Consider the following 15735-nt stretch of genomic DNA (forward strand, 5'->3'; position numbering starts at 1 on the left):
TACCAGAGACCTTAGTGTTTGATTTGAGTTTGGTCTGTCTTGTGAAAAGAATTTACAATAACAGTCTACATTACGTTTCTTTATAAAGTCATAATGAATATTACTGTATTTCCTTAAGATAAGTGAATTGAGCACATACTTTTATTGTGAATCACATTTTTCTGGGATTTTGTTCAGGAAGAAACAGAACACTGTGGCTGTAATTCTTCCCTCTCTAATAAAATCCTGCAGTCTGATTTGTACGGTAGACAAAACTCTTACACTTGCATAGAGTACCATTAAAGACAATGGGATTTCAGATGTTCGCAGGGGTCCATCTGCATTGATCAGATTATATTATTTCTTTTGTCCTTTAGGTTGTTGAAATAGTCTCACTGACTCATATTCAATATGATGCTTTGACTTTCTCGGTGATCATACCTGCCATGGAAGTCACCAATAGAATACATGGTGGAGTATCATATAGAGCAGGAGCTGGTGAATCTCTACCACAGGGGGACCAGAAAGACGAAAACAGATTAGTTTAAAGTAAATAATAAACTGAATGACCTTCTTTATTTTGAGGCTTTCCACTTCCACTCTTCCAGTGTTTTAATGGATCATCATTATTATTTTATTAGTTATTGCAGGTATCTGTAACACATCCATCACTATGGAATCTGAGCACATTTCACATAGGTTTGAATGGTACCAAACATCAGCATTTCTAAAACATCTCAGTCTTCCTATTAAAGCTTTTCATAATCCATCCCTACCTAAATTTTAAACCTTGCCTTGTGTCCCCTCTTAACCATTTCACTCTGACAGTGATTCCAGTCTCAATACACAATTTCATTTCTCCCTTCGTGGCTCTGTGCATTTTTCTATATCATCTCAGGAGTAGTAGGTAATGCTGCTCATACCAGCTTTCCAAGTGTAATCCTGTCTTTGCTCAAGTTCCTCTTAAAAACCCATTTTTTTGTGAGTCTCACAAGAAGCATGTTTTTTATTTATAATTAAAACACAACCACCACCCCACTCCAAACCAAATAAAGCCATCCCATCCTCTGAATTTCCCAGTGTGTCCCATCCCCTGGGTCTCCCTTTTAGATTATGATATCTTTGGGGACAGGAACTATATTTATTATTGTGCAGTGTATAGCACCAAAGGCTCTTGATGTGAAACAAATAATAATAAAGAATAGAAAAACAGGTGGATATACTTTACATGTACATCTCTTTATGTCACTTTTTGCAGCTTGTCTTTAAGGAAATTGGCAATTTCCTTTCTGGTCAATTCTAATTTTTTGAGACATTATATAAAATGGTTTGCAGATAGAAATAATCACAGCTCAAATGTAATTTCACTCAGTAAAGTACTTTGAAGACATTTACTCTCCTGCACATCACATTATTCTGTTATAGAGTAATGTGAACTAAAAAATGTTGAGGCTTTGTCTGAGTTTTGGTGTAATGGTCCGATTGCTAGCTTTGCTGGATCAAAAGAATTGTTTTCCTCTAACATCATGCTTTTAGAACTCACTGGCATCTATTTGTTAGGTAGGGAAAGACATTATGCTGACCTGGTCAAGGCATTATTATCATTATTTATTTGAATTACACTAGCATCCTCTAGAGGCCCCAACTGAGATAAGGGCTCAATTGTGCTAGAGCCTTGTGTATATATACATAGGGGCAGTGTGTTCGCTGGAGGAGAAAAGGGTGTTTTTGTCTTGCGTTAGCTGATATGAGTTAAAATCCTGGTGAAATAAAAGGCAGTTTATAGTTTACAGGCATTAACAGGTGATCTTAAAGACTATGGGGAAGCATAGGATTATCTGCAAATTCAAGTAAAAATTACAAACATTCTTGTCTTCACTAGGATTTTGAATCATGCTAGTTAACTAAGATGACACCTTTTTCCTAATGAAGATGCATCCAGTGAAAGACAATCCCTGCCCTAAAGAGTTACAATCTAAATAAACATGACAAATATAGTGTAGGACCACAGAAGTATTACTCCATTTTAGAAATGGTGAACTGAAACAAAATCCATGTGCTTAAGTACCTCGCCAAATCAGGAGCTAAGTGACTTGTCATTGGTCACACAGGGAGACCAATACTGAGCCTAGATCTCTTGAATGCCAATCTGTCCAGTGCCTTACATACAAGGCCATCCTCTCTTGCTTGAATGTGACCTATGTCCAGTGAATTTTGGTGTGGTCTTCCTAGGAGTCTATTATTTTAAATCTATTTTTCTCCCATTTCACAATTTCTGAGTACTGCTTTAGAAGATCCACTGGTGTGAAAAGATGTGGAAGAAGCCTGTAAGAAGGGTAATTATTTATTCATTTAGTTTTTTCTATATTTTCCTCCATATAACTGACTTCTCTATCTTCCCAACCTGTCTCTCTCTCTCTCTCTCTCCCAAAAGAGTGGAGTGTTGGGAGGGAGTTTTACCTTTTGTTTTGTGTTTAACCCATTTCTGAATTTCACTGACTGTTCCATTATTTGGGTACTGGAATTACTTTTTTTAAGGAAACGCAGTACAAAATTTAATGAGATGTAATAACACCTGAAATTTGATCTTCTGTATTCATCTGCTGTGATGAGGGAAAGTTATGCTCTTTGGTCTGCAATGATATAGAAAACATATCAAAATTAATAGGCAAGAACTTGCTCTTATTTTTAAGTGTGAGACACTCAACATTTAAATGTATATTAATTTTAAATGTTAGACATGCCACATACATTAAGACTTACCCAGCTTTAATGACATTTTAAACGTTGCCTCTGTCATAAAAGTAGCAAAAGAACATCTTAGAAATGAATGAAAAATTAGAGAAACTAAGAAAACAAAGAGAGCGCTCAGAAAGGGACTGGTTCCAAGTTAAAAACATAAAACTACTTTTAAAATGTGTTGTGTAACTAATGTGTTACAAAGTAGATAGAAGAATGTCTTAGTTGTATTTGTTAGCTTTTGTGTCATCACATCACAAGCCTATGAAATGTTTGATATAATAGAGATCCTGATTAACGTGTCAGACATTTGTTATTTCAGTTAGATTTTGACAGCTTAAGTTTATATAAAGTAAAAAACGTTCTTCTTTAATACAGCTGCCACTGGAGATATGCCATCTTACCAGATACGAACTCCCACCACAGCCTTGCCTCAGGGAGTGGTAATGGCAGCTTCACCAGGAACTTTGCATAGCCCTCAGCAGCTAGCAGAAGAGGCAACACGCAAAAGGGAACTGAGACTTATGAAAAATAGGTAAGAGTGTGTAACTGTAATATAATTATTAGTTACGGCGGCAAAGTGCAAATGTCAGCTACGATTAATCTTCTTCAAAGGAAAGTATTATAATAAATTCTTATTCTTAAGGTATTGTGGCCCATGATTTGATGGAGGGAGAGCAGAACATTCTTAGCTGTTAAACCACCAAGTGTGTACCTACATAGAACTGATGTATAATGGCCAATAATTACCTAAACCATAAGTTGCTTTTCTTCCACTGAGTCATGAGGAACACCCTTTCCTGCAAAACTGTGTTACTAAATCTAAGCTTTCATTGAAAAATATATTTCTAGCCTTCATGACTGTGAAAATCAGTTTCAATCTTAACTGATCAGAAAGCAATGCAGTGTTGTCTTCCCGAGTCTACAGAGAGCCTGAAACAATAATTCTCAAATCAAAGGCATGAGCTGTCCGACTCATCCCCATGGACTTTTAACACTGAAATATAATTATGACAATTTAAATATTAGTGTTAACTTTTTCATTGCCAGTCATATTTTGTAGAGGTATCCAGCTAGTGTACTTATCACATAGTTATGTTACCTACACTTCTTCAGAAGCCAAAAAGCCCCAGCAATCGTCCACCCCTTTGTTGCTGTTAAATATATCTAAATATAAGATTTCAACATTACATTTACAGTTCTATTCTTTAGTATACATGTATAAACACATTTCCCTCTGATCTTCTTTCAGAGATGATTTCCTAGCTTTTTCTTTGAGTGCTTGTCCATTCCAACCAGGTGTGCATGCACCACATGCACAGTTGCCAGAAATTTTTCCCCGTCGGGTCGGCTGTGGAGCCCTCTGGAGTGGCGCCTTCATGGTACTCAATATATGAAACTGCCAACCCAGCCCCTCCTCAGTTCCTTCTTACCACCTGTGATGGTTGTCGGAACTGCAAGTGGCTTGCTTACAAGTTCTCCTCGCTTCCCCTAGCTTTATAGTGTAGTTTACCTTAGTAGTTTATAGTTGTTCTAGTTTTATTAGTTGCTAGTAGTTCTGTTAGGAATGGGGAGTTTCCCCTCCATCCCAACCTTTCCCTTTGGGGACCTCGGGGCATGCCTTGATCCCTGGGGTTCAAGCCATGCAAGTCCTGCAATAAGCCCATGCCAACAGGCGACCCCCATGATGCTTCTTTAAAGTGTCTGGGGGAGGCTCACCAAGCCGATAGGTGCAGGATTTGCAAGGGTTTTCAACCCAGGACCAAAAAAGAGTGGGATTTCAGGTTGAAACACTCCTCATGGAGGCGGCTCTTAAATTGCAGCCCGCCTTGGCACGGCAGGAGCCAACACCGAGCTCCTCAGTGCAGAGCACACCAGCATCGGCGACAGAATTGGCACTGCAGAAGATCTCCGAGCAAACAGAGACTTGTGGCACCACGCTGATCGCCCGTGCCTAAGACTGTGGGAACTGCCTAGCACCGGTCCCACTCTCCAGCACTGCAGAAGAAGCACGCCAAGCAGGGTAGAGGCGGATCTCCTGTGAGACCCTCCCCTGTGGTCTTTGCCAATGGGACGTGTCCCAGAGAGGAACACCCGGCCCTGAGACTCTTGGAGTCAGCTTTGGGAACTTCAGACACGCAAGGAGTACTGTTGAGCCTGGGACCGTTGGACTCCCCAATCCACATGGTGGAGGAGGTGGGGCTGCCGTCCACTCAGGACACCTTTGAGGCTGCGCAGTTTCCGACTCTCTGTAACAAGCCCCCGGCACCACCGATGGTGCTACCATCCTGTGGCAAACCAACAATGATGTGTTTGGCCGCATCACCAGGTCAGCAATCCCTAGCACTGGAAGGGGGTGCCGCTCGGAGTCCCGGTGCTGGTCCCTGGATCGTCAGAGTCCCACTCCCAGCACCAGTCATCATTGCATCACCGATCTGCTCGATACAGATAGAGGTCTCAGCACAGCTCCCCTTCCATGTGGCACTACTCACCTGGCCAGCTCCGAATGGCACTGCTATGGCCCTCTAGATACTGGTCCCCATCCTCAGTATCAGACATGGGGTCTGGCTACTCACACCGGAGCCAGCACCGCTCAACATATCGACGGCCTGATGTGGGTACAATACCATGGCCGCCCCAATTGCAAGGACCGGCACAGTGGCCTTTTTGGACCCCCTGGGCATATCACCAGTCCCCAGGGTACCTTGTCCAAGGGCTCCCAGTCAGTGGCATCTGAGCCCAGGCTCCCGTGCCCAGAGGTGCTGAAGGGATTCCGGTTACAACATCTTCACCAACACAGACCCCTGCCCCTACGGTGAAACAGGGGATTATCGACCCAGAACAGCAGGTCAATCAGCAGGTCCCCATGGACCAGCAGGCCCTAGATGACCTGGTTCCCCCACCTGCATCCCCCTCTTCCCCAGATGAGGCGGTAGTGGGAACTTTTGTCTCAGGACCACCACCCATAGATAATCGCGCCCACCAGGATCTACTCCGCAGGGTGGCGCTCAACATGGGCTTGCAAGCCAAGGAGGTGGTGGAACAGGAGGACCCAATGGTGGGCATTTTGGCCCCAGAAGGTCCATCCCGAGTAGCACTGCCACTCATTAGGACCATTCAAAACAACATCAGAACTGTGTGGCAGATCACAGCCTCCATCCCTCCAGGGGCCAAGGGAGTAGAATGCAAGTACTTTGTTCCCTCCCAGGATTACGAGTATCTATACTTCCACCCACAGCCCTGCTACTTGGTGATGTCTGCGGTCAATGAACGTGAAAGGCAGGGGCAGCAGGGACCCATGCCTAAGTCCAAGGACTCTAAAAAAAACTAGACTTTTTTGGTAGAAAGGTCTACACCACAGGGGGCCTACAGCTCAGGATCACTAATCAGCTGGCAGTCCTGAGCAGATATAATTTTAACTCATGGAACTCCATGCTCAAATTTAAGGAGCTAATACCATTGGAGTCCAGAGACGAGTTTGGGGCCATTGTGGAGGAGGGCAAGACAATGGCACAGACCTCTTTACAGGCCTGACTGGACGCTGCTGACTCAGCAGCGCGTACCTTGTCCTCTGGCATAGCCATGAGGAGGACCTCATGGCTTCAAGTTTCAGGCCTACACCTCGAGTCCAACAGACTCTGCAAGACCTGCCCTTTAATGGGACAAGATTATTCACGGAGCAAACAGACTCCAGGCTACACAACCTAGAGGATTCGAGGGCAATGATGAAGTCGCTGGGGATGCATACCCCAGCTACTCAGCGAAAACACTTTTAAACCTCAGCCCCTTCAACGTCCTTACCAACCTTGCCCTAGGCAAGACTTTTCTACAAGGCGAGGTAGGAACAGCAGGCATAAGCCACCCCAGCCCGCATCTCCAAGCAGGCCTTTTGAAGGTGCACCCGGGGACAACGTGCCAGACTGTATATCGGATCCTCAACTCTGCTTTCGGAATCATCTATCCCACTTCTACTGTGCATGATCCCAAATAACATTGGACCATTGGGTTGTCCACATGGTAGAAGTGGGATATTCTCTCCAATTGTGCTCCTCCCCTCCCTTCCACCCCCCTTCCCCTTCACGGACCCTTCTCACGAGCAGCTTCTTATCCAGGAGGTGCAATCACTCCTCGCCATAGAAGCAGTGGAAGAGGTTCCTCAGGAGCTAAGGGGCAAGGGGTTCTACTCCCGCTATTTCCTAATCCCCAAGGCAAAGGGGGGTGTCAGACCCATTCTAGACCTGTGTGGCCTCAACAGGTTCATGGTGAAGTGGAAGTTATGCATGGTCTTCCTGAGCACTATTATTCCTTCCCTGGATCCGGGAGACTTGTATGTTGCCCTAGACATGAAAGATGCATACTTTCACATAGCTGTTCGGCCCGCGTACAGACAATTTCTGTGGTTTGTAGCCAGACACAAACAGTATCAGTTCATGATCTTCCCCTTCGGTCTGTCGACAGCATCTCAAGTGTTCAGCAAGTGTCTGTTGGTTGTAGCAGCCTTTCTCCGCATGAGGCAGGTGCAGGTATCTCCCTACCTCGACGACTGGCTAATCAGGGAGCACACCAGCCAGCAGGTGGAGTCTCAAGTCCGACTAGTCAGAGCAATTTTCAAGAGGCTGGGTCTCCTGCTCAACATGAACAAGTCAACCTTGTCACCAACTCAAAGAATAGAATTAATCGGTGCAGTGTTGGACTTGGTGCAGGCAAGGGCGCTCCTGCCAGAGACCCCATTTCAGACCATGACAGATATTATCCAAAGCCTCAGATGGTACCCAACCACTACCGCAAGTGGATGCCTGAGTCTCCTCAGCCACATAACAGCCTGCACTTATGTGGTTCGGCATGCCAGACTGAGGCTCAGACCACTTCAAGCGTGGCTCACATCTGTATACTGCCTGGGGCACAATAGCCTGGAATCTGTGGTCACGGTGCCAGACCAAGTACTCGAGTCCCTCCAGTGGTGGCTCAACCCTTGCACAGTCTGCAAGGGAGTCCCCTTCAACAGCCCCCAGCCCTCCTTGTCCCTAGTAAGGGACGCATCAGCTCTGGGTTGCAGGGGTGCATCTGGGAGAGCTCCAGACACAAGAATTATGGTTGCAGGATGAGCTCTCCCTGCATATCAATATCAGAGAGCTCAGAGCAGTATGGCTAGCATGCCAAACCTTTCTATTCTGGCTCCAAAGCCACTGTGTGTTGTTAATGACGGACAACACCACGGCCATGTTTTACATCAACAAGCAAGGTGGAGCCCACTCTTCCCCCCTATGTCAGGAGGCCCTTCAGCTATGGGAGTTCTGTATAGCCCACTCCATTCACCTGAAGGAGTTCTGTCTCCCAGGTATGCAGAATGAACTAGCAGACCACCTCAGAGGATCGTTTCACAATCATGAGTGGGCCATCGATCCCGATGACATATATTCCATCTTCCGAAAGTGGGGTTTTCCCCAGATCTATCTGTTTGCCATCCGGAGCAACAGGTGATGCCCGATGTTCTTCTCCTTTCAGAAACACAGCCCAGGTTCGATCTTGGATGTGTTCCTGCTCCCCTGGGGAGACCGTCTCAATATGCTTTCCACCATTCCCACTCGTGCACAGAGTACTGCTGAAAATCCGCAGAGACAAAGCTGTAGTAATTCTGCTGGCCCCAGCATGGCCCTGCCAGCATTGGTATACGATGCTTCTGGAGCTGTCAGTGGACACTCCCATCATGTTACCACTCTTCCCCGATCTGATCACGCAGGACCACGGTCACTTTCATGACCCGGACCTCCAGTTCCTCCATCTCACAGCTTGGAAGCTTCATGGCTAAACCCAATGGAGCTCCTGTGTTCGGAACCAGTAAGAAAGGTCCTGCTCGGCAGCAGAAAACCATCCACCAGGGCCACTTATCTCGCCAAGTGGAAAAGGTGCACTTGCTGGTGAGCCGAACATCACATTCCCGCACTCCAGCTGTCTATTCCACTCATCCTGGAGTAGCATCTGCACCTCAACCAACAAGGCCCGGCAGCATCATCCATCAAGGTACACCTTGTTGCTATCTCGGCCTTCCATCCGGGCACGTCTGGATGCTCCATATTCACTAACCCTATGGTAGGATGTTTCCTTAAGGGCCTGGATTGGCTATATCCTTGGGTTAGACAGCCTATTCCAGTTTGGGACCTTAACCTGGCCCTCTCCAGATTAATGGGACCCCCATTCAAACCACTGGCAACTTTCTCCCTTCTCTACCTGTCATGGAAGGTAGCTTTCCTGGTCGCCATCATGTCAGCCAGGAGGGTGTCAGAGTTCAAGGCCCTTGCCTCTGACCCACCCTACACGGTCTTCCACAAGGACAAGGTACAACTCAGACCTCACTGGCCTTTCTCCCTAAAGTTGTGTCACAATTCTGTACTAGCCAAGACATTTTTCTACCTGTCTTCTATTCCAAGCCACACAACACTACCCAAGAGCAAAGGCTCCACTCATTGGATGTTTGGCAGGCATTAGCATTCTACATTGAATACACAAAGCTGTTCAGGAGGTTGAACCAACTGTTTGTGGCAGTGGCGGACTGCATCAAGGGACTCTTGATCTCATCTCAAAGATTATCTTCCTGGATCAAGGCCTGTATCCGCACATGTTATGAGCTGGCCAAGGTCCCAGACCTGCTTCTTAAGGCTCATTCCACAAGGGCACAGGCCTCATCAGCTGCATTTCTGGCCCAGGTCCTGATACAGGAAATCTGCAGGGCAGCTACTTGGTCCTCGGTGCATACGTTGACCTCTTACTATGCCATCACACAGCACGCTAGAGATGATGCAGCTTTCGGCAAAGCGGTGCTCCAATCAGCGATTCCTTGACTCCGACCCCACCTCCAGGGTAGAGCTTGGGAGTCACCTAATTGGAATAGATATGAACAAGCGCTTGAAGAGGAAAAACAGTTACTCACCTTCTTGTAACTGTTGTTCTTCAAAATGTGTTGTTCATGTCCATTCCTATACCCAGCCTCCTATCCCTCTGTTGGAGTAGCCAGCAAGAAGGAACTGAGGAGGGGCCGGGTTGGTAGGGTCATATATTGAGTGCCATGAAGGTGCCACTCCAGGGGGCTCCACAACCGACCCAACGGGAGCTGCTGGGAGAAAAAATTCCGGCAACTGTGCATGCAGTGCGCGCACACCTGATTGGAATGGATGTGAACAACACATCTCGAAGAACAGTTACAAGAAGGTGAGTAACTGTTTTTTTTTTTTTATAGTGTAGTCATAATACGTAATATGTGTCACCTGGACTCTTCAGAGCCGGGGAAGAATGGGTGCATCTCAGTCCTTTCAAATACTTCAGAACCCTGTCAGCAGACAGGCAGTCTGGAAATCTCCATGGCTAGAAGCATTCAGCCCTTGGAATAGGTCTCCTAAATTGCTAGTGAAAAAGAAATCTGTAGCCTGTGGATCCAGAGTGGTACAGGTATTGGGACCCAGCCCTTTAGGAGATACATCTCTCAGTTCTGTTCCTCCCCAGTATGCTTTCATTGGTTCAGCTCTCAGAGAGTGGTGACCTGTCAGGCCAGGCAAATTGCCCACAATGAAAACTTCCTATACAACTTCAGAAAAAGCTAGTGAGTATGTCTAAGTAACTGCCACACCCTATTTCTGAATGTTTCTGGGTCCTTTTAACTAAGTTTCCCCGCATATGCAGAGACACAGTATGCTAACTAAAATCCATGTCTCCCCTCCACTGCTTCTCTCTCCTTCTTGGGACAAACAAGGTCAGATGATGCAGTATAAATAGGGTTGCTAGTTTAGGCTGGATGTATTCCTGAAGGTTTCGTCACATGACATAGTCTTTAGTTAAAGATTAATGTGAATTCCTAGAGTCTCCAGGACAATCTTGGAGGGTTGGCAAACATAAGTATAAAGCATGTGGGTTACAGTTGCTGTCTGCTTGCTTCTTTTGGAAGGAAGCATAAAATTATTGCTGTCTGAAACTCGAATATCTGCATTATTTTCAAAACCTCTACCCAAATGTACATCAAAAATATAAATCCTGCAGGATGAAAAATATTTCTGTGATTAAAATCAGTTATTTTCTCTGTAACACAAATTACATTATCTCCTTTGTATTTTTTTAAATATAAACTACATTTAAATTTGGTGGGTGTGTAATGAAGTATCTATCCAGTGTGTACTGTAAAAGAAACTTTTATTGTACTCTGAAATTATTGTTGCAGACTGTTACATGGCATGCTGTGAGGAAGATGTTTTTCAAAATAAATAAAACTGCCATTGGATAACTTCAGTTTTGGTTGCTTTAGGTGTGACAGTTGGTGCACTGGGTCACTTTGGATATGTTTTTTAATTTTTTGGGATGTACTTTGGTGTGCAGAATAAGCTAAACTATCTTGCTTTCTTCATTCGTTACTCTGACTTCTATAATGGTGTTGTTTTCTCATCTATGGATGTGCATACCTGCTGCTAACCTCAGTGGAATTTAGATGCATGCACTTAGCAGGAAGAAATAGACCCCTATGTAAATCTCTACATTACTGAATTGCTGCATCCTTTCTTATTGCATTCATGATATTGTGTTGCTCTCTTGCCTATCTTCGTTTTAAATCACTCTATGACGATTGTCGTGTTTTCGTACTGCTTCCTTTTCTTTTTAATTCTTTTCTCTTCAGTTTCTGAACTAGTTTCACACCCTCTTCTTCAGAGAATGCAGGAAAGCATTTTTCTTAATATATGATGACAATTTATAACATCATCCCTGTAAATATTAAGGGGTGGGATTCTCAGATGTGTTTAAATATCCAACGAAGTTGGGTGGTAACTCACTCAAGTGCTTTTGAAAATCCTTCCCAAACTGCTTAACTTTTATGTAACAGAATTTTGAACAGATTTATGAAAAGGGTGGTTGTCTTTGCATAAAAAGAAGAATCAGAACTCTATGAGTACAAGTGAATGTTTTTAAAGAAAACAATTATGCCCATGTTGAATTATAACTAACCCTAACCCATAGTTTTGCAAAAGTAAGGTCAAGATTACATTAAATTGAAACTTGGCATGTAATCTGGTGCTTCTACATGAAGTGTTTTGAAAGGTAATTCTGTAACATTTTTGGAGTTAAACTTTTTGATTGCAGAATATGATGCCCCGAATACCTGCATAAGCACATCAAAATGGGATGTAATGGGAACAAAAAAATGCTGTTTTCAGAAATGAAGGCAGAAATGAAGAAATCATAATAGTGCAGTTGAAGGAGGTTCATTAACATCTGATTATTGTCCCCACTGTGTGTGTCTGGGTTCATGTGAGTAAAAGTTCATTCATTGTACTGTAAAAGCTGAGCAAACTATATTAATTAACAAGCTGTTCCTGTTGTCTTAAGTTGCTGTTTAATCGTGCAATTGTCTACAGTTATTGCTTAGCTTTCTTTGTGTCTGATGTATGATTGATTTATTGTGGAATTGTAGGGATTTCAGGTAATTTCACTTATCCAGTCTTTGCCGTGTTGTGGCTGTTCCTGTAGTTATTTGCCTTGTGTTGGTTCTAGGGAAGCTGCTCGAGAATGTCGCAGAAAGAAGAAGGAGTATGTCAAATGTCTTGAAAATCGTGTGGCTGTGCTTGAAAACCAAAACAAGACACTGATTGAGGAACTCAAGGCCCTCAAAGATCTTTATTGCCATAAAGCAGAATAACTGTCTTTGACTTGGACCTTGTTTACTATGAACTTTAATCAAGTCATGAGATGAAGCAATTCTACAGATTGCCATGTGAATTTGAGGAAGGGACACTTGTGACCCTTGTGAACCCAGTTTTGCTTAGTGTTTTCAGACTGATTTGGGAAATTGTTCCAAAATTTGGAATGCTGTCATGGTCTCCATACTATACTGAGCTTTCTTCAATCTGCATTTTCTAATAGCTGCAAATGGCGTTTTTGTTTGCACTCTTTACTTCTGCTTTTTGCAGGGAAGCTGCTAAAGAATGTCGACGTCGGAAGAAAGAATATATAAAATGTCTGGAGAGTCGTGTTGCAGTGCTAGAAGTTCAGAACAAGAAACTTATAGAGGAGCTTGAAACCCTAAAAGACATTTGTTCTTCCAAAACAGATTAGTAGAAATATTTATTATGCTGTGAACTGATTACAACATGTCCAGTTGCTTTTGAAGACAACACCTAGCCAATAAGAATTACGACTTTTTCTTTGTGTCATTTATCTTATTCTCCAACCCCTAACATTCCTGAAATACTTTTTTGCATTTTGTAGATTCTTAGATGTAACTTCATTTTTTTTTTCAAAGGAGACAAATGTTCAGGTGTGTGTAAGATGGTTAAAAGTGCAACATTTATAAGAGCTGTTCCATTGCCCTATATTTGCATTTACTACTTTTTATGTGTTATTGATAGTGTCCTACACACAAAAATATTGTACAGGTGTTTTAAAGTGAATCATCAAAGATAATGCATCCAGTAATACAACAAAATTAAACTACCCAAAGTATCTCAGGAAAGAGTTTATATAAAGTATGTTATGATAACACAAATGTATGAGAATACTAGACTATAAATTAATTTATGGCCTATTTTTCTTAGTTGCTTTGCCAAGAAAATATTGTATTGCTGTCACTGAGTGCCATGGTTGAAGACAGTTTTTAATAGAACCATGTTGTTTACCCTTTGTAGCATTTGTTGTTCATTTAAACATCTGGCACGTTTAAACTGTTTTTAATCTGATGGTGAGATATGAAAAATACCTTGGAGAAGGTTTTAGTATAAACTTTATATAACTTGAGCAAGCTCTTCAATATTATAATACAAATATTTTAAACACCTGGATGAAGTTCCAAATATCTGTTAGATGGCTCCTTGTTACTTATACTTCAAGCATTATACAAAATATCTGATGTATTAGTGGATTATGTATCAGAATTGACTTTGCATCCTGAATGCTAACAGATCAGTGTTCTGAACAGGACCAAGCTGTTCATTATAATGGGGGCTGAGATGTGGAATCCTTTTTGGTTTTTCTATGAGATGGCAAAAGGGACTGAAGATTCTTTTTTTTTTTCTTGGTCAGGGAGGCTCTCAAACCAACACTAGCTCTCTGCTGGCTTATGGTGTTCCACAATGGCCTTTAAGTGAGAGCTGAATGTTTTTTAAAATAAATCCACTCCAAATTGGTTGAAATTTCTGGTAAACTCAACTTTCCATTGTGCCTTGGTGGAAAATAATGCTTAAATTATTACATGTTTACATGACTATTTTATAAAATGGAGACTGTTGTGGGAGTGATCTGATTGTTCAGTGTCAGATCCAAGTTGTGAGTAAAACTGCCCCACCCCCCCATTCAAGTAAATGACAAAACTCCCATTGACTTCAGGGGGCTCAGGATTTCATGCAAGGACTGAAAGTAGGGAGAACATAAGAATGGCCATACTGGGTCAGACCAAAGGTCCATCTAGCCCAGTGTCCTGTCTTCTGACAGTAGCCAATGCAGGTGTTCAAGAGGGAATGAACAGAATAGGTAATCATCAAGTGATCCATCCCCTGTTGCCCATTCCCAGCTTCTGGCAAACAGAGGTAGGGACACCATCCCTGCCCATCCTGGCTAATAGCCATTGATGGACCTATCCTCCATGAATGTATCTAGTTCTTTTTTGAACCCTGTTATAGTCTTGGCCTTCACAACATCCTCTGGCAAAGAGTTCCTATCCTTCCCTATGTCATTGATACCTATTTGTACCACAACCACCGATTCCTCCCAAGCACTACATATAAGTCTATCTAGATGTCTCAAGAGATCCGCAACCTTTGCACCAGACAGGCAAGTCACCATGCAGGTCTCCTGGTCATCACAAACCCAGCTATCTATGTTTCTAATGATTGAATCCCCCATAACTATTATCTGTCTCTTCCTAATAACTGGAGTTTCCTCCCCGGAGAGATATCCTCAGTGCGAGAGGATACCACAACACCCTCTGGAAGGAGGGTCCCAACTATGGGTTTGTTTCCCTCTGCTCCAAAACTTTGGATTAAGTATTTATGCAACCTGATCAGCTAGACTTCAGAGAATGGGATATCCCAGGCAGATACATCAGAGGCCTTAATTCTCAGGGCCCTGATTTCTTTGGGTTTAGAAGCCAGTGTTGAGTAACTACAAGGTTGTGTTTTTGGAAGAAGAAATTTCCATTCCACTGTATCTTCCCAGTGTACACTACTATAATGGAAAACATAAATCATGAATGGGATCAGCAAAACTGATACTTCAAAGTCCCTGAAATGCAAATACCTAGTTTCTTCTCAGTTGAAGGACTGAAATTTTTATATTCCTAAATTCCATCCCCCCGTCTTAAACAAATTCTGTGTTCTAGTGTAGTCATGAGCTACAGGTCAATTAGCTCTTGATTCCATGTCCTTTCCAGTGGACCTTGTTCTCAGAAGAGCCATACTCAGCAACATGCTTACAGTCCTCCCTGCTGACCTGGGGCAAGCCTTTGAGCTCATAACAGACTATGTAAGCAATGACTAAAGTAGTAGGATTCCTGAAGAATAACTTTAAGTTCACTTTCTTTTTCTATGACAATATATTTTATTGTGCTTTCATAACATCTGCAATTAAGATGGTTGGCATAAAATTATAAAGGTTGTGCACAAAGCTTAAACTGATCACCTGCTGGGTCTGGAAGAGCTCCCTCCCTTCACTGTATAGTATTGCAAAATTAATTGCATTGTGTGGTTATGCCAGTCTTTGAAGCATCTGGTGTTGGCTACTGTTGGAAACTGGAACAAATGGATTCCATGTCTGTTCCAAGTCGGTACAGCTTGTACTATGGGCCCTCCTTTGTTCAAGGTTCTAGAAGACGCATTTATTATATGTTCTGTAATTAAAAATTCATTCTTCCACAGGGGAAATTTTTCGGTAAACAATGGAAGCTAAACCTAAAGGATTTTCTGATAGGTAGTTATCCTTCTGAAAAACTCTCATTTAGAGATTATTTATTTACTTATCTGCAGCAATGAAAGGTATCATATTTTTATACCT

The 15735-nt window shown here is 43.0% G+C and overlaps 1 protein-coding gene across 5 annotated transcripts in view; it reads left to right on the plus strand.

Moving 5' to 3' along the window:
• The window catches only part of CREM (cAMP responsive element modulator), an 80738-nt gene extending 67372 nt beyond the window's left edge, over nucleotides 1–13366 (plus strand). For 2 of the 5 annotated variants that reach the window (XM_048837708.2, XM_048837710.2), the window contains 2 exons: nucleotides 3097–3253; nucleotides 12663–13366. In XM_048837708.2, the coding sequence (XP_048693665.1) occupies nucleotides 3097–3253; nucleotides 12663–12807 (302 nt within the window). In that variant the 3' untranslated portion in view covers nucleotides 12808–13366. Of the gene's footprint in view, nucleotides 1–3096; nucleotides 3254–11835; nucleotides 12004–12246 lie in introns of all 5 variants that reach the window. The other 3 variants (XM_048837707.2, XM_048837709.1, XR_007354902.2) reach the window with 2 other exon arrangements.
• Nucleotides 13367–15735: the final 2369 nt, after the last annotated feature.

The sequence above is a fragment of the Caretta caretta genome, chromosome 2 (genome assembly GCF_965140235.1).
Source record: "Caretta caretta isolate rCarCar2 chromosome 2, rCarCar1.hap1, whole genome shotgun sequence".
Taxonomy (NCBI): Eukaryota; Metazoa; Chordata; order Testudines; family Cheloniidae; genus Caretta; species Caretta caretta.